Source organism: Mesoplodon mirus (assembly GCF_964341445.2).
Source record: "Mesoplodon mirus genome assembly, chromosome: 2".
NCBI classification, from domain to species: domain Eukaryota; kingdom Metazoa; phylum Chordata; class Mammalia; order Artiodactyla; family Ziphiidae; genus Mesoplodon; species Mesoplodon mirus.
Genome location: NC_138977.1, coordinates 89,027,476 through 89,046,223, shown reverse-complemented (window position 1 = coordinate 89,046,223; position 18,748 = coordinate 89,027,476). Strand labels below are relative to the sequence as shown.

The window sequence follows — 18,748 nt, the reverse complement described above, 5'->3', positions numbered from 1 at the left end:
TCTTGCACATTTTAATTTCTTAGTGATTAATAGTAACACTACAAAAAATAAGTTAAAATGATAACACTAGGAGGAAACACTTAACATGACTCTTAAGTGCCACGTACTCTTCTGAGTGCTTTATGTGTACGAACTCATTTAATGAAATGAAATACTGAGTGGGGGTGCAGTTTTTTTTTTTTTTTAAATAAATTTATTTACTTATTTTTGGCTATGTTGGGTCTTTGTTGCTGTGTGCGGGCTTTCTCTAGTTGCAGCCAGCAGGGGCTACTCTTCGTTGCGGTGTGCGGGCTTCTCATTGCGGTGGCTTCTCTTGTTGCGGAGCATGGGCTCTAGGCACACAGGCTCAGTAGTTGTGACTCGCAGGCTCTAGAGCGCAGGCTCAGTAGTTGTGGTGCACAGGCTTAGTTGCTCCGCAGCATGTGGGATCTTCCCGGACCAGGGCTTGAACCCGTATCCCCTGTGTTAGCAGGCGGATTCTTCTGAACTGCTGTGCCACCAGGAAAGCCCGGGGGTGCAGTTTTAAAAGTTAAAGGACTGTGTGATTGTGTGTTTGTGTGTGTGAAACCTTACCTTCTGAATGACATTGAAAAAAAAAACAACCCATAATTTTAGCCTAGAGTTCTTAAAAAATTGCTATGGTGAGCAGTTAGTTTTTAAAAATTAAGATACTGATAATAGTATTAATGAACAAAGAGGGAGAGGTAGTATTTGTCAACTCAGCTTTTTTGGACTCTGATATTTATATTATCAGTAGAGAGGTTTGGACCTAGTGATTTCTAATTATTGGAGTGCCCAGATCTCATTTTCTGTAATCAAATAACCTGAATATGAATAACCTGGGTACACCCCTGTCCTCTGTGTGGCATTTGAGAAGGATGTTTCAGGGGAGGGCTCTTTAAGGCATTAGAGAGAAAGCCCACTGGAGTGTAAGCTCCAAGAAGGCAGTGCCTGTGTTTTCCCTTGCACTGTTGTATCTCTGTCACAGCACTTGGTATACAGTAGATTTTAAACAAACCTTATTTGGTTGAAAAATGAATGAACAAACAAACACAAGGCTGGAAAGGAATCATTTTGGATTTCGATTTCTTTTTGATAGTGGAAATAGCATTCTCTCCTTTGAGAGTATATGTGCGTATTTGGATGGGAATGGGGGAGAGGAAGGATTACTGAAATAGAATATATTTAAATGAATAAAAACTGTTTTTACTGTTTGTTTTTCTTCAAACTCACCTTGCATTTCATGAGGCTGAGCCCTTGCTCCACTATCTTCCTTGGGTGATAACTAACTCAGACTTTACCCAGCTCAGACATCATCTTCTCTTTCTACCTCCTACCTCTGGGCAGAGCCAGAGCTTGTATCCATCTGTGGTGTAGCACTTATCACGTGGTTAATGACATCATTAGCTTCTGTCATATATGTCCTTTCTCCTAGGCTGTGGACACCTTACTGGATGTGTCTTATGCTTTATTCTGTGTCCCAGAACCTGATAACATATCTGGTACTTAGCAGATGCTCAGTTAACAGTTGTTGAATGTGTAGATGTGTATCAGTTCAGAACAAAGGTATGGCAAAACCAACTGACTGTGCTTTCCTGTTTGCTGTTTTTAAGAAACTTTACATGCATTTTTCTGATTTACACCTCACGATACTCCTTTAAGGTTGATATCATTATCCTCATTTGATAGGTAAGGAAATAGTCTCAGAGGAGTTAAGTAACTTGCATGAAGTTATACAGCTAATAAATGGCAGAGCTAAGATTTAGAGCCAGGTCAGTCAGACTCAAAAGTTCAGGTTCCTGTAGGCAAAACATTCTTGGACATAAATCGTAGAAATGTTTTCTTAGGTTGTTCTCCCAAGGCAATAGAAATAAAAGCAAAAATAAACAAATGGGACCTAATCAAGCTTATAAGCTTTTGCACAGCAAAAGAAACTGTAAACAAAATGAAAAGACAACCTATGGACTGGGAGAAAATATTTGCAAACAATGTGACCAACAAGGGTTTAATTTCCAAAATATACAAACAGCTTATACAATTCAGTAACAAAAACCAAACAACCCAGTCGAGAAATGGGCAGAAGACCTAGACATTTCTCCAGAGAAGACATTCAAATGGCCCATAGGCACATGAAAATATGCTCAATATCACTAATTATCAGGGAAATGCAGATCAAAACTACAATGAGGTATTACCTCACACTGTTCATAATGGCCATCATTAAAAAGTCCACAAATGATAAGTGCTGGAGAGGGTGTGGAGAAAAGGGAACCCTCCTACACTGTTGGTGGGAATGTAAATTGGTGAAACCACTATGGAAAACAGCATGGAGGTTTCTTGAAAAACTAAAAATAGAGTTACCATGATGCAGCAATCCCACTCCTGGGCATGTATCCGGAGAAAACTGTAATTCGAAAAGATACATGTGCCCCAATGTTCATAGCAGCACTATTCACAATAGCCAAGACATGGAAGCAACCTAAATGTCCATTGACAGAGGAATGGATAAAGAAGATGTGGTACATATATACAATGGAATATTACTCAGCTATAAAAAAGAATGAAATAATGTCATTTACAGCAACATGATGGACCTAGAGATTATCATACTAAGTGAAATAAGTCAGAGAAAGACAAATATCATATGATATGACTTATATGTGGAATCTAAAATATGTTACAAATGATCTTATTTATAAACAAAAATAGACTCACAGACATAGAAGACAAGCTTATGGTTACCAAAGGGGAAAGGGGGTGGGGGAGGGATAAATTAGGAGTTTGGGATTAGCAGATACAAACTACTATGTATAAAATAGATAAGCAACAAGATCCTACTGTATAGTACAGGGAACTATATTCAATATCTTGTAATAACCTATAATGGAAAAGAATATGAAAAAGAAACTGTGGATGTATATGTATAACTGAATCACTTTCTTCTACACCTGAAACTAACACAACATTGTAAATCAACTATACTTCAATTAAAAAAAAAAAGTTCAGGTTCCTCTACTAAATCATGCTGCTTAGCCAGAAGTTCTAACGTAAGCAGTTGGTGAAATAAGGTAACGGAGGGTGACATAGGGAAAGGAATCTTTAGTATAATGTTTAAAGAACCATTGTTTATGTCTTTTGCAGCTCTGTCAGGGAACATATTAAAATTTTGAGAGTTAACATGTCAAAAGGTATAGGCCTGCCTTCTAGATGGTTGAATTTTCTGTGTTCAATACTGTAGTAATATAGGGAACAGATGGGTTTCTAAAATGTTGAGCTACATAGAATTTTAGGGCTATAGACTACGTTAGAGCTTGTCAGCTTCAGTGCATTAATCTTAGAGATGACATCATAGGGTCTCAGAGTTTGTGAGTTTTGCTTTCCGTTGCATTGTCAGCTGAGGGCAGAGGAGGTTCTCCTATACCATGAGGCTCACTTTTACATGTTAACAAGAGATTTGGAATAGTGGCGGACAAAGACCTGTCACATTGAAGAGATAGCACAGGAGAGCTTGGAGGAAACACCGTCAGTTCTCAACATCAGAGATGCATAGGACTCTGGGCTGAGTAAACTCTGAGTTGCCAGCCCTGTCAGAAAAAAGAACCTCGTGCATAGGGCAGAATTAATCCTCAGGAACATTTCAGAGGAGAAAAAGATCCTGTTAGTTTTTTGTTGATTTATGGTTCAAAGACAAAGAACATGCTGATTTGAAATGCAGATGGATGTACTTTTGAAAAAGATTTTTCCTGCAGGTCTGTCCAGTGACAATAAGAGAAACTAAATATGGTGAGAGGGCTGAAGTAGATGCTTCTGTTACCTTTGAGGTTTGGTTTCTGAAGTAAATACCACTGAGGCTTAAATAAAGGGAAATCATTAAGCCATCTAATACTTATTGCATATGTATTGTGTTTCAGGCAGTGTACCAGTTGCTAGATCATGCCAAATATTATACTTTCTTTTGCTTGGTTTGTGTTAAGACAGAGTATTCAGAGGGGGAAAAATACTTGGAAATATGCCTTTGAGAAATTGCTGTGGAACAGAATGGATATTTATATGTCTGTATAACATGTATACACACACATAGATATTAACTAATTTATTCTGTGTGGCTATCTAAATATCAGTATTCTTATTTACATAAAGTTGATTTTTTACAATTTCACACAGCACTGGAAAAAATCGGACATCTATTTTATAGAATATAATTTTTCAAATGGAATTTTCAGACACACTGAAATATACAATCATCTGTTGGCAAAACATGATGTTAAGATTTAATGCTTGGGGGACTTCTCTGGTGGTACAGTGGTTAAGAATCTGCCTGCCAATGCAGGGGACATGGGTTTGAGCCCTGGTCTGGGAAGATCCCACGTGCCGCGGGGCAGCTAAGCCCGTGCGCCACAACTACTGAGCCTGCGCTGTAAAGCCCGCGAGCCACAACTACTGAGTCCGCGTGCCAAAACTACTGAAGCCCGCGCGCCTAGAGCCTGTGCTCTGCCACAAGAGAAGCCACTGGATTGAGAAGCCTGCGCACTGCAGTGAAGAGTAGCCCCCGCTCTCTGCGACTAGAGAAAGCCTGGGCACAGCAACAAAGGCCCAATGCAGCCAAAAATGAATAAATTAATGAATAAATTAGAAAAAGATTTAATGCTTGGCTATCACCCCCAAAGGAGAACTGTCTAGAGTCAAAATCTTTGTATGGTTAGGGGATGCTTATGTGTGGGAAACATTTGTTTTGGAGAAGGTAGTTGAAAGTAATAGGATGATAGTGAAATGAAAGTTCTGTAAAATACTAGATTTGAATTCAAGCTGTTGACAAATTCTGGAAGTTTCATGAAACCATTTCTCAATTCTTTAACACCTAGAATGGCCTTGTTTCTTTCCAAAGATTTGTACCATGTGTATCGAATAAACGTTTTTCCCCATGCAAATGTATTTTTAATTCTATAATTGAATCCATATTGGCACATTATTCTAGTTAAAATTTATTTTAATTTCAACCATGTACTTGGAATGCATTTCGTATGTAAAGTGAAGAACATATCTAATTAAAAGAGTTATTCTTCCGTAACTAAGGCTACTGCTTTTCTGTTTAACTTCTTTTCTACACTAACAAAATATGCAAAATTAAAACTCATAGTGGAGAGCCAGTCTAAAACTTCTGAACATACAGATGGCCAACAAACACATTTGTCAACAGCTTGAATTGCAAAGATGCTCCACATCACTAATTATTAGAGAAGTGCAAATCAAAACTATAATGAGGTATCACCTCACACCTGTCAGAATGGCCATAATGAAAAAATCTACAAACAGTAAATACTGGAGAGGGTGTGGAGAAAAGGGAACCTTCATGCATTGTTGGTGGGAATGTAAATTGATGCAGCCACTGAGGAGAACAGTATGGAGAGTCCTTAAAAAACTAAAAATAGAGCTACTGTATGACCCAGCAATCCCACCACTGGGCATATACCCTGAGAAAACCATAATTCAAAAAGACACATGCACCCCAATGTTCATGCAGCACTATTTACAATAGGCAGGACATGGAAGCAACCTAAATGTCCATTAACAGAGAAATGGATAAAGATGTGGTACATATATACAGTGGAATATTACTCAGCCATAAAAGGAATGAAATTGGGTCATTTTAGAGACATGCATGGACCTAGAGACTGCCATACAGGGTGAAGTAAGTCAGAAAGAGAAAAACGAATATCGTATATTAACACATATATGTGGAATCTGAAAAAATTGGTATAGACGATCTTATTTTACAAAGCAGAAATAGAGACACGGACGTAGAGAACAAACGTATGGATACCAAGGGGGAAAGGGGAGTGGGATGAATTGGGAGATTGGGATTGACATATGTACACTATTGATACTATGTATAAAATAGATAACTAATGAGAACCTACTGTATAGCACAGGGAACTCTACTCCATGCTCTGTGGTGACCTAAATAAGAAGGAAATCCAAAAAAGAGGGGATATATGTATACGTATAGCTGATTCACTTTATTGTACAGTATAAAGTAACACAATATTGTAAAGCAACTATACTCCAATAAAAAAATTCTCACATGCCATTTAAAAACTTTTATTTCCTTTTTATGATTCAGATTAAAATCAAGCAACTTTTAAGAAAGAAAATTTTCATATATATTATACATGGAAGTGATTATACAGACCAGAATATTAACATCTACTTTTATTCATGTGTTGGTGTATCTCTAGCCATCTGTCAAAATTCTCTTTATATGTCATATCCACATTGAAGTGGTCCACCATACTTCGAAGAGGGGTAATTGTTACCTCTTTAGTGATTACATGTTAGTGATTTTTAGGGGCTATTAGTGTTCCAGAACACTTTGTACATATCACTTTTATAGCCCTCAACAGATTGTATTGTAGCTCTTTGTTTTTAAGTCACTTTTCCCTATGCCACTCTAGAGCAAAGATCATGCCTTGCTCATTTTTGTAACCATCTCAACGCCTCATGCATAGTTCCTCATGCATCATGGCTATTCAGTAAATGCCAGAATGAATGATTATATATGAATGTCTGAAACTACTCCTGTGAACAGATTGGTTCGTGAACTGAACATGGTGAAAAGATGGATGAGTGAAGAAATGAATGAGGAAACATTTAAGGGAAGGAAGAGAGTTGATAGGGATTAGAGATGAATGAAATGAGAATGAGGTGGTCAAGAATGATGTAGTATATTAATTATATGTCCCAGTTATCTACTGTTATGTGACAAACTACCTTAAACTTACAGGCACACAACAGCAACCATTTTATCACACTTGTGGATTCTGTAGTCTAAGAATTGGACAGGGAACAGTGGGAATGTCTACTCCACAATATCTGTGCTCTTGGAAAACTTGCTACCTGGGAGCAACTTGGACAATTAAGGGCTGGAATCATCTGAGAGTTTTCTCAGTCATATATCTGTCTCCTGGGCTGGGATGATTTGAAGGCTGGGCTCAGCAGGAATTCTGCACTAGAACACCTATATGTGGCTTCTGCATTTGGCAGGAGCTTCTCTCAGTATGGTGGCTAGGTTCCAAGAAGGACTGTTCCAAGAATGAGAAGTCCAAAAGAATAAGGGAGGAGGTACTTGGCCTTTTCTGGCTTAGCCTCAGAGATTACATAGTATCCTTTCTGCTGTACTATATTAGTTGAAGGAATCAAAATCCCATTCAGATTCAAGGGGAGGAGTGTCAGTGAATATGCATCTGTTTTAAAAAAGAGCAGCATTACATATCATAGATGGTCCAGATAATGATGATGATGGGTAGAGCAAAGAACAGGGAAGTACATTGTCAGTTTACTTCATTAGGGATAGGGTATATGAAAAAGGCCCAGTTCCATTCTTTGGCGTGTAGCTGTCCAGTTTTCCCAACACCATTTATTGAAGAGACTGTCTTTTCCCCCATTGTATATTCTTGCCTCTTTTGTTGTAGCTTAATTGACTATATGAGCATAGGTTTATCTGGGGGCTCTCTATTCTGTTCCACTGATTCCAGTGCCATACAATTTTGATTACCATAAGTTTGTAGTATAGTTTGAAATCAGGGAGTGTTATGCCTCCAGCTTTGTTCTTCTCTCTTAAAATTGTTTTGGCTATTTGGGGTCATTTGTGGTTCCATACAAATTTTAGGATTATTTGTTTTAGTTCTGTGAAAAATGCCATTGGTATTTTGATAGGGATTACATTGAATCTATAGATTGCTTTGGATAGTATGGACATCTAAATGGTATTGATTCTTCCAATCCATGAGCATGGTATATGTTTCCATTTATTTGTGTTGTCTTCAGTTTCTTTCCTCAATGACTTATAGTTTTCAGAGTATGGGTCTTTCATCTCATTGGTTAAATTTATTCCAGTTGTAAATGGGATTGTTTGCTTCATTTCTCTTTCTGATGGTTTGCTATTAGTGTATAGAAATGCAGCAGATTTATGTATATTACATTTCTTATACCATATTCAAAAATAAACTCAAAATGGATTAAAGACTTGAATGTAAAACCTGAAACCGTAAAACTCCTAGAACATATAGGCAGTAATCTCTTTGACATCAGTCTTAGTAATATCTTTTTGGATATGTTGCTAGGGCAACAAAAGCGAAAATAAACAAATGGGACTACATCAAACTAAGCCTTTGCACAGCAAAAGAAACAACCAACAAAACAAAAAGACAACCCACTGAATGGGAGAAGATATTTGCAAATGATATATTTGATAAGGGGTTAATATCCAAAGAACTCCTACAACTTTATATCAAAAAACAAACAAACAGGGGCATCCCTGGTGGCGCAGTGGTTGAGAGTCTGCCTGCCGATGCAGGGGACACGGGTTCGTGCCCTGGACCAGTAAGATCCCACATGCCGTGGAGCAGCTGGGCCCGTGAGCCATGGCCACTGAGCCTGCGCATCTGGAGCCTGTGCTCCACAACGGGAGAGGCCACAACAGTGAGAGACCTGCATACAGCAAAACAAAAACAAAAACAAAAACAAAAACCCCCAAACCAAAAAAACCCCAAATAGCCTGATTAAAATATGGGCGGAGGATCTGAATAAACATTCTTCCAAAGAAGGCATAAAACAGACATAGGAAAAGATGCTTGATACCACTAATCACCAGGGAAATGCAAATCAAATTGTATACAATGAGGTATCACCTCACACCTGTTAGATTGGCTATTACCAAAAAGACAAGAAACAACAAATATTGTCAAGGATGTGGAGGAAAGGGAACCCTTGTGCCCTGTTGGCGGAAATGTAAATTGGTGCAGTATAGAAAACTATATGGAGGTTCCTCAAAAAATTAAAAATAGAACTACCATATGATCCAGCAATTCCACTTATGGATATTTATCTGAAGAGAATGAAAACACTAACTCGAAAAGATATATACCCCTCAGTGTTCATTGCAGCATTATTTACAATAACCAAGATATGCAGGCAACTTAAATGTTCATTGATAGATGAATGGATAAAGAGGGTGTGGTATATATGTGCAATGGAATACTACTTGGCCACAAAAAAGAATGAAATCTTGCCATTTGCAGCAACAGGGATGGACCTGGAGGGTATTATGAAATAAGTCAGACAGAGAAAAATAAGTGAAATAAATCAGACAGGGAAAAACAAATACTATATTATTTAAGTTATGTGTGGAATCTAAAAAACAAAACAAATAGACAAACAAAAACAAAACAGAAATAGACTCATAGATACAGAGAACAAACTGGTGGTTGCCAGAGGGGAGGTGGGTAGGAGGATGGATAAAATAGGTGAAGGAGATTAAGAGGTACAGTCTTCCAGCTATAAAGCAATAATATACAGCGTAAGGAATATAGTTAGTAATACTGTAATAACTTTGCTGACAGTAACTAGACTTTTGTGGTAATCATTTCATAATGTATAAAAATATTGAATCACTGTGTTGTACACCTGAAACTAATATAATATTGTGTGCTAATTATAATCCCATAAAAAAAGGTCACTGGACATCTTCCACAGTAATTAGATCATGGCTTATATTCATACTTATTAAAAGTAAATTTATTTATTTTATTTTATTTATTTTTGGCCACGTTGGGTCCTCGTTGCTGCGCGTGGGCTTTCTCTAGTTGTGGTGAGAGGGGGCTACTCTTCATTGTGGTGCGCGGGCTTCTCATTGTGGTGTTTTCTCTTGTTGCGGAGCATGGGCTCTAGGCATGCAGGCTTCAGTACTTGTGGTGCACGGGCTCAGTAGCTGTGGCCCGCAGGCTTTAGAGCTCAGGCTCAGTAGTTGTGGCGCATGGGCTTAGTTGCTCTGCAGCATGTGGGATCTTCCTAGACCAGGGCTTGAACCCGCGTCCCCTGCATTGGCAGGAGGATTCTTAACCACTGTGCCACCAGGGAAGCCCCCATGATACTTTTTGAATGTAGTTTACAATTTTTATTTGCTACAAGTGATGTATGAGAATGTTTACTGTTTTTATCAGTGTATTTTTATCCATTTAGAGATCAGGTATGTAACAGCTGGCATTTCAGTTTTGGAAATATTTCATTAACTGAGCCTCACAAGCCTTAGAAGTAAGGGTAAATAATTCTCTGGTCTAATTTGCCATCTTGTTTTAGTATGCTCTGTAGTTTCAGTTGTGATGCTTACCTTTGGTGAGCTTTCTAATGATTCTTTTATAAAAAGCCTGCAATTTGGTTATACTCACTTTACCTGACTGCCCACTTTGGTACTTTGTTAGCCTGTACAGAATTTTCTTTTTATTGTGCTTTAGGCTTGAAAAGCTAACTTCTGCTTTCATGAAATTTGAACAGGGGATAGAAAAGGAAATAGAGGGAAGAAGAGGAGTTATAACAAGGACAAATGTTGCATAGACTGTGGTTTTATTTTTGGAAAATAAAAATAACCACATAACCATAAAATAACCATAAAAATAACCCAGAAACCACATATTCCTGTTTGTTGGGGAAGAAATGGTATCACATTACCTTACCATGAAGTTCTGCTGACTCAGGGAATCATTGGGATCATTGGAAGAGCTTCCGTGATGAGCTGGGTAGTGTGGTAATAATATCCTGGAGGAAGGAGAGCCCACCTACCTTTTTCTACTTTTATTTGGCTGCCTTGGTTCTTTTTTCCCCCCCTCTCTCCCTTCTCTTCCTCCTTTCATCTTTTTTTATTCTCTTTCTTACCAGTTCCAAAGGATTGGATGACAGGGACATGGAAAACCATGCTATTCCCTTAAACATATTTCAAAAGTTTTTATAATGGAAAATTTCAAACACAGACAAAAATAGAGTATAATGAACTCTTCCTGTGTGCCTCACTCAGTTTCAACAGTTATCAACTCATGAATAATTTTATTTTGTCTGTGCTCCCATATCCCCCTTACCAGGTTATAAAGCAAATCACAGACATTATTTTATCTGTAAATTTTTCAGTATTTATCTCTAAAAGATAAGAACTCTTAAAAGTACAATCACAGTACCGTCATCGCACCAAAAAACTCCAGAACAACCTAACACTATTTTGTTATCATCAAAATTTTACCACAAACTTAAATATCACCAATATACAGTTAGTATTCAAGTTGCCACAGTTGTCTCACACATTTCAACTGTCTCGTAAGACTTTTAAAGTCTATTGGTTCCTCCTCAGTCTCACTGTTTTTGTTCTTGAAACTTTTGTTAAAGAAGCTTGCTCATTCTGTAAAAAAATCGAATGCAATAATGACTTGGGTTCTTTATTCCTATTTTGAAAACAATAGGAAAATAATATGTTGACACAGATGAATGTTTCATATTAAAAACAATTTAGATTAATGTAGTAAAGGAACACATTTTGGTGTTATTTTATATATGATTTCCAAATTACTTTTATGTTTTTTTCTAGTATAAGTTGCTGAAAATCACTTTACCTACTTGAGAAACTTGTTATTCATGCCTTGTTTTCACTGGTTGTTTCCTTCTGAATTAGCAAGAAGCAGAAAGAGAAATATTTGCTGTGTATCAGAAATTCCTTCATGGGAGGAGAATTAATGCCAGAATGTTGTCAAAGTGAATCCACTTACGTTTCATAGTAAGTAGTAAAAAACAAAACAAAACAAAACAAAACCAAAAAAAACAAAAAACAAAAGAACACAAACCCTTATGATTCAGACTTTATCATAAAAAATAAAGTGAAAATGTTTATTTTATCTCATATATGGCACCATTTAGATTATAATTGTTAACTCTTAGAACAAAGACGCAATCAAATATTAGTTGTTCTCTTGAGATTATTTTTCTGATGAAAATGCATGATAGAAAGTTGTGACTGCCTTTACATTTAAATTAGTCAGCACAGATCTAAAGAGGGCCATTTTTTTTGAAAGCGTTAGAAAGCTTTATCAGTTTTTGCAAGGGTGTATCCATAAGGCAGAATAAAGATTAAGTCACTGTAACAAAGAAACCATCATATGTCATTTCTAAAATAAGATAGAAGTGTGTTAACCTCTCAAAGTAGGGTACCAAGTCTGGGCTGATAGGGCAGCTCTGCTCCATGAAGTCATTCAGGGACTAGGTTCCAAGAGACTAACACACCATGTAAAGCAATTATACTCCAATAAAGATGTTAAAAAAAAAAAAAAAGAACTAGGTTCCATCTTGTTCCTCCCTTGCTTTTGTCTACAGTGATGTCTTGAATGCATAAAGTTGAGTCTGCCCTGTGTACTTTCTGGCTGGTGGGGAGGTGAAAAATGCCCTAAACCCAGAGAGAGTAGCTTGTCTTTAAGTTGAAGTTGGCCCACGCATCACTTCTGCACACATCCGCTTGGCTTGACCTTAGATGGCCACATGTCACTGCCAAGAAGGCTGGGAAGTATCATCTCTAGCCCATACGTCCAGGAAGAAGGGAAGAATGGATGAGGGCAGGGGGCAAAAAGCAGTCTGCTTCAGTGTACTTTAGTAATTTAAATGTAAGTCATTCTTGACACTTGTTGTGTTATTTTATTTTATTTTTACTAGCTAACTAACTGCAAGATCCTCATTTGCCAGTGGCATTGAGTGTGATGGGAGCAATTCTCCAACATTATTCTCATTATTGACTTTTTGAAAACCCTCATCTTTTGAGTACTTGAAGTTGTTGACTGTTGCATTCCCTTATTCAGTGAGAGAAGCAAAACCTAGTAATGTGGAAGGAGTATTTGATTGGGACCTATGTGGTTAATTGATCAGTGAGTAATTTTTATGACAACTTTTGCTTCTCTCTAGAATCACTTAACTATGAATCACCTATAGAGTAAATATATTTGTTGATGCTTTGAGGTATTGTAAGCATATAGGGTGGGGGTCCCCGGAGGAAGAGAACCTGGCCATTTTAGGCCTAAGCCATTTTGTGATCTAAGCCCGGCCACAATGCTTGCCCTTGCAGAAGAATAGGTCTCAGTAGTTAATGATTTTAAGGGAGCAAAAGAAGGTAAAAACAAACAGCTGTTACCAGGCCAGGGAGATAACTTAACCATAATATATCAGTTTACTATTTCAAAGGTAAGGATTAGCCTGAAGCACATTCTTGAGCTGTTCTGCAGAATGCTCACCCTCTTGAGGGCTCAACCACCAGGTCAACTGGAACCTAAGGAATGATGATTTCAACCTTTGCTGACCCTTCTGACTTCAGTCAACTAGTGCCTGGACTCTGTCAACCTTTCCCCAATTCTATGCTGAATTCTCTTTGCTCCAGCCCCAATCTTGCTGTTTGGGGAGACACTGCTTTGGGAAATATCCCTGTTGTCCTCTTTACTTGCTGCAGGAAATAAATTCTTCCTTCTGCTCTTTGGTTTGGTTCTGTCTTTTGGCTCGATACGCACCAAGAGGCAAGTCCAGTTTTCGGGTAACAGTATTACACGTGGTTTCTTTTCTCCATCCATTGTTCTTTTTCTCTCTCTTTCTTTTCTCTTCCTCTTTATCAGCCAGGAGGCCCTCAACCACAGTCATAGCCAAGGACCACAGTGGGGACCTTCATTGTGAAACCCAAACTTGTCTTAAAGAGCACATGTTAAATCAATGCATGTACCTGTATTATATGGACAATAAGAAACAACTATCCTTAGTGCAGCACTGCTCAGTCTATTTCCAGGTTCACTTGTCCCCCAGTACAACACTGTAATCACCCACCATTTGGCAGTGGGCTGGATGGGGACTACATTACCAGGAAAGATGAGATAAGTCAGCTGGCCTCTGTAACTTTTGCCTTTTGACCTTTTGAGTCTTCTCTTATCTAGACCTAGGTTCAATAGGTCACCAGACAAGGCTACTCAAAACTTTGTAGCCTGCTACAGTATCAGTTGGTTGAAAGAAGACACAGTCAAGACTTTAATACAGGTTATCCCTGGGTGCCTTTGTTTCATATGCAAGGAAGACCTGAGGCCTAAAGTGTTACTTTCTTCTAGAGCTACAAAGCTGCCTGATGCTGGAATAGCTCCAATTCATGGTAAGTGGGGAGCCTAGAATGTACCCTTTATTCTGATTGAAGTCAGCCTAGCATTTTTTCTTCTTTGTTTGTGTTTCTGCTACTCAATTCCCCTTTTACAAAATAAAATTGGGGCTTAAGCTGAGAGTATACATTGCAGAAGAGAGCATGGTAAGATTTGTTCCTATATAGTAGCTACCCATTTTAGGTACTTTTGAATTGAAATATAATCTACAGATACTGTTGGCAGACACACATTTGATTTCTCAGGTAAATGTCAGTCTGATGTTTATTCATGCTAGATTTCTTAAAATTGCAAACAGGCACTAACTTTGTCATAAACCTATGACAAGATGTGTAATAGGCAATGTGTTCTGATGTATAAATTCCAAAATTGAGGGCTTTAACTAAAGTCTACTAATCTTAGGGCATTAAGAAGTATTAGATTGAATTAGATAGTATTGCTGATTTTGTAGGTAAAATATTGCCGAATATTGGCAATTTCATATGGCTTAACGTAGTAAGGTGAGAATTTCAACAACCTTAAATCACTCTTTGCTCCTTCCTGTAAGGAGTTCATCCTTTTTCTACCCTGATAACTAGGCTGTTTGTTTCTTATTTATTATACCGCTTACCATCCTATCATTTGGTAACTCACAGTCACCTCTGTTCCCTTGATTAAAAATGTTATGAAAGGGTGTATAGAGTAGGCTGGGTAGCCTTAGTAGCCATTAAAAAAAAAAAAAAAAAATATATATATATATATATATTTTTTTTTTTTCAGGCAGGATTTTTTATGATGAAAAAGTTTTTAGATCTTTTGGCTAAAATCGCTAGACCATGAAACTGAGATCCATTAGTCTGGTACTCTGATTTGCAACACTGGGCAGAGAATGTAACTTCTTAGTGGTTTGGGTTTCTCACTGGTGAAACAGTGTTCATTACCTGAAGAGTGTCTGTTACCTACTTCAGAATATTGGTGTTCAAGATAAGCAACAAAAATTTGCTGTGTAGCACAGGAAACTATATTCAATCTCTGGTAATAACCTACAGTGGAAAATAATCTGAAAAAATATACCTGAATTACTTTTCTGTGTACCTGAAACTAACACAATATTGTAAATCAACTATACTTCAATTTAAAAAAAAGAATGTTGGTGTTCAAAGACTAGAAATGTCTAGTTAGGTCTTCTGCCCATTTTTGGATTGGGTTGTTTGTTTTTTTGTTATTGAGCTGCATGATCTGCTTGTAAATTTTAGAGATTAATCCTTTGTCAGTTGCTTCATTTGCAAATATTTTCTCCCATTCTGAGGGTTGTCTTTTGGTCTTGTTTATGGTTTCCTTTGCTGTGCAAAAGCTTTGAAGTTTCATTAGGTCCCATTTGTTTATTTTTGTTTTTATTTCCATTTCTCTAGGAGGTGGGTCAAAAAGGATCTTGCTGTGATTTATGTCATAGAGTGTCCTGCCTGTTTTCCTCTAAGAGTTTGATGGTTTCTGGCCTTCCATTTAGATCTTTAATCCATTTTGAGCTTATTTTTGTGTATGGTGTTAGAGAGTGTTCTAATCTCATACTTTTACATGTCCCTGTCCAGTTTTCCCAGCACCACTTATTGAAGAGGCTGTCTTTTCTCCACTGTATACTCTTGCCTCCTTTATCAAAGATAAGTTGACCATATGTGCGTTGGTTTATCTCTGGGCTTTCTATCCTGTTCCATTGAGCTATCTTTCTGTTTTTGTGCCAGTACCATACTGTCTTGATTACTGTAGCTTTGTAGTATAGTCTGAAGTCAGGGAGCCTGATTCCTCCAGCTCCATTTTTCGTTCTCAAGATTGCTTTGGCTATTCGGGGTCTTTTGTGTCTCCATACAAATTGTGAAATTTTTTGTTCTAGTTCTGTGAAAAATGCCAGTGGTAGTTTGATAGGGATTGCATTGAACCTGTAGATTGCTTTGGGTAGTAGAGTCATTTTCACAATGTTGCTTCTTCCAATCCAAGAACATGGTATATCTCTCCATCTATTTGTATCATCTTTAATTTCTTTCATCAGTGTCTTATAATTTTCTGTATACAGGTTTTTTGTCTCCTTAGGTAGGTTTATTCCTAGATATTTTATTCTTTTTGTTGCATGGTAAATGGGAGTGTTTTCTTAATTTTACTTTCAGATTTTTCATCATTAGTGTATAGGAATGCCAGAGATTTCTGTGCATTAATTTTGTATCCTGCTACTTTACCAAGTTCATTGATTAGCTCTAGTAGTTTTCTGGTAACACCTTTGGGATTCTCTATGTATAGTATCATGTCATCTGCAAACAGTGACAGCTTTACTTCTTCTTTTCCGATTTGGATTCCTTTTATTTTTTTCTTCTCTGATTGCTGTGGCTAAAACTTCCAAAACTATGTTGAATAAGAGTGGTGAGAGTGGGCAACCTTGTCTTGTTCCTGATCTTAGTGGAAATGGTTTCAGATTTTCACAATTGAGGACGATGTTGGCTGTGGGTTTGTCATATATGGCCTTTATTATGTTGAGGAAAGTTCCCTCTATGCCTACTTTCTTAATGATGCCTTGGAAGTCATAGAGTATCTGTTGAAATCTGGAGATTAAGTCGAATTGCTTTTAGCAATCTGCCTAAATAGGAGGCTGAAAATGGCACATCATTATGCTGTTTCCTTCAGTTCCCCCTTCCCTTCCACTGGAGAGGCTGTATGTGTAGTGGGTAATAGTGCAGGCTCTGTGGTTAGACTGTGCCTGTATATTAAAATCTGGCTCTTATTCTTACCATGTGTCTAGGTAGTAGTACCTACTTTAGAAGTTTTGTTGAATTAAATGTTTTGCCACATCTAAAGTGCTTATTGCTTAGAACAGTGCCAACACATAACAAAATAGTAAAAGTTTGATAATGATCATTTTTATTATTTTTCTGTATAAATAGTAACTCTATAGGGATACTTCCTGATTCTCCTATGGTTGCTTATCCCTCTGGTTATCATTGATCTTATCAAAAAGTCATTGGATTGATCTTTCAGGACAATGATGTTTATTATATGGGAAATCTACTCAGCCTCCTCCCCTATTTTGGTGTACTTTTCACAGTATTTGGCAAATATGTGTTTCATAGTTTGTAGCTTGGGGTTCATGGCCATCTTTTTGTTCACTGGACTATGGAATTATCTTCCTCTCTGATTTTAATGTTTTATTGCTTGCATAGAGTTTTAGGGAAGGAGAACAGAGGACATACACCTTTCCACTGCCATCTTCCAATAATTTTCTGATTCCCAGAGGCAACCACTTTTATTTTTAAAAAAACATGTTAGTATTGTCAATCTCTAAGTAACATATTTCTTGCTTTTTCAATTTTAAGTATGATGTACTGACTTCCTAGTAGTACTATGGAGGATATAGTTCTCTTTCACAACACACTTCTGTATCCACACACAGGCACATTGCCTGTACTCACTTATTCTAGTAGTAAGATTATTATTTAGTATTTACCTTATTATGATGTTCCAGATGTTATTTATAGCTGAACTCTGTAGCATACTGTGATTATTTTTCCTTTACTGCACAATTTTTTGTTTTCCCTGCAATTGATTTATTGTTTTTAGGTTTGCTAAGTTTTAACTAATTTATTATAAATCTTCTCCCAACACCTTCAGGTCCATCTTCTGGAAAAATTCCTTCCAAGAACCTTCTACCTTGGTCAGTTTGGCCTGGTTGCTGTCGGTCTGTTGCTCAATGTCATCTTAGGATTTCCCCTCACCATCATCTGGGAATCTCCTTACCTCTTTTGTTTTGAAACCCTTGTTTCCTGGATTTCATGTTTTTTGTGGTTTACTTCTTTATTTAGATAGTGGTTTACTTCTTTATTTAGATAGAGTGTGTCCTCAAGTAGCTATTTGAGAAGGGTGAATAGGAGATAAAAATTTTAAAGCCTCGCATATTTGAAAAATGTCTTTATTCTCTTGTCATTGTATTGATGGTTTGGCTGAGTATAAAGTTTTAGGTTAGAAATCAATTTCCTTTGAAATTTTTCTCCATTATCTTCTAGCTTCTAATAGTGCCCTTGATAGTTGCTGTTATAAATTTTGATCCTTTCTATGAATCCTATTTTTAAGCTTGCTGAATCTTCTTATCCCCATGATTTTGAAATTTTATGAGAATTGCCTTGATTTGGTTCTGTATCAATCTGGAAGTAACCTTCAGTTTGGGGAAATTTTCCTAAATTTCTTGTTTGATTGGTTTCTCATTGTTTTCTCCTTCTGGAATTCCTATTTTTCAGATGCTAAATTTTCTGGATGGGTCCAGAAAATTTTATTTTCTCTCCAAGTTTTAATATTATTGACTTTTTTATTTTTTGGGAGATTTCCTCAACTTCATATTCTAACTCTTCTGTTGAGCTTTTCATTTCTCTCTTATTTTTTTCTCTTTTTTGGCTCTCTGTTCTTTATTTTGACTGTATCCTGACCTTATTTCATGCCTGCAGTATCTTGTCTTAACTTTGATTTTATTGTTTTTGTTTGTTTGTTTTGTTTGTTTTTTTAAGCATTGCCTTTTCTCTGAACAGTCTTTATTTCCTCCAAGTTGCTCTTTTTGTTTGTTCTTTCCCATGTTTGAATTCATATTAGAGTCATTCCTTAGTTGTCTAGTGATCCTTGACTTTCTCTCATACATGAGTGGGGCTCTGAAAAGTCAACTGGAAGCTTTGTGGGTGAAACTTCCTGACTGCAGGCTTTCCTGAGCCATTTCTTTTGGGGAGCTCTCCTGTGTCTGCATCTTGAGGTCTTTT

General features: G+C 37.2%; 1 protein-coding gene across 5 annotated transcripts in view; it reads left to right on the top strand.

The window, feature by feature from the left end:
• TEC (tec protein tyrosine kinase) overlaps positions 1–18,748 on the top strand; it is a 162,090-nt gene that overhangs the window by 27,820 nt on the left and 115,522 nt on the right. For 2 of the 5 annotated variants that reach the window (XM_082638516.1, XM_082638517.1), the window contains exon 2: positions 11,492–11,593. The exons of 1 other annotated variant lie outside the window; for it this stretch is intronic. Coding sequence is in view for 2 of the 4 variants with exons in the window: in XM_082638518.1 (XP_082494644.1) it covers positions 13,982–13,984 (3 nt within the window). In the remaining 2 variants the exon portion in view is untranslated. Of the gene's footprint in view, positions 1–11,491; positions 11,594–13,903; positions 13,985–18,748 lie in introns of those variants that run through there. 2 more of the 5 variants (XM_082638518.1, XM_082638515.1) reach the window with 1 other exon arrangement.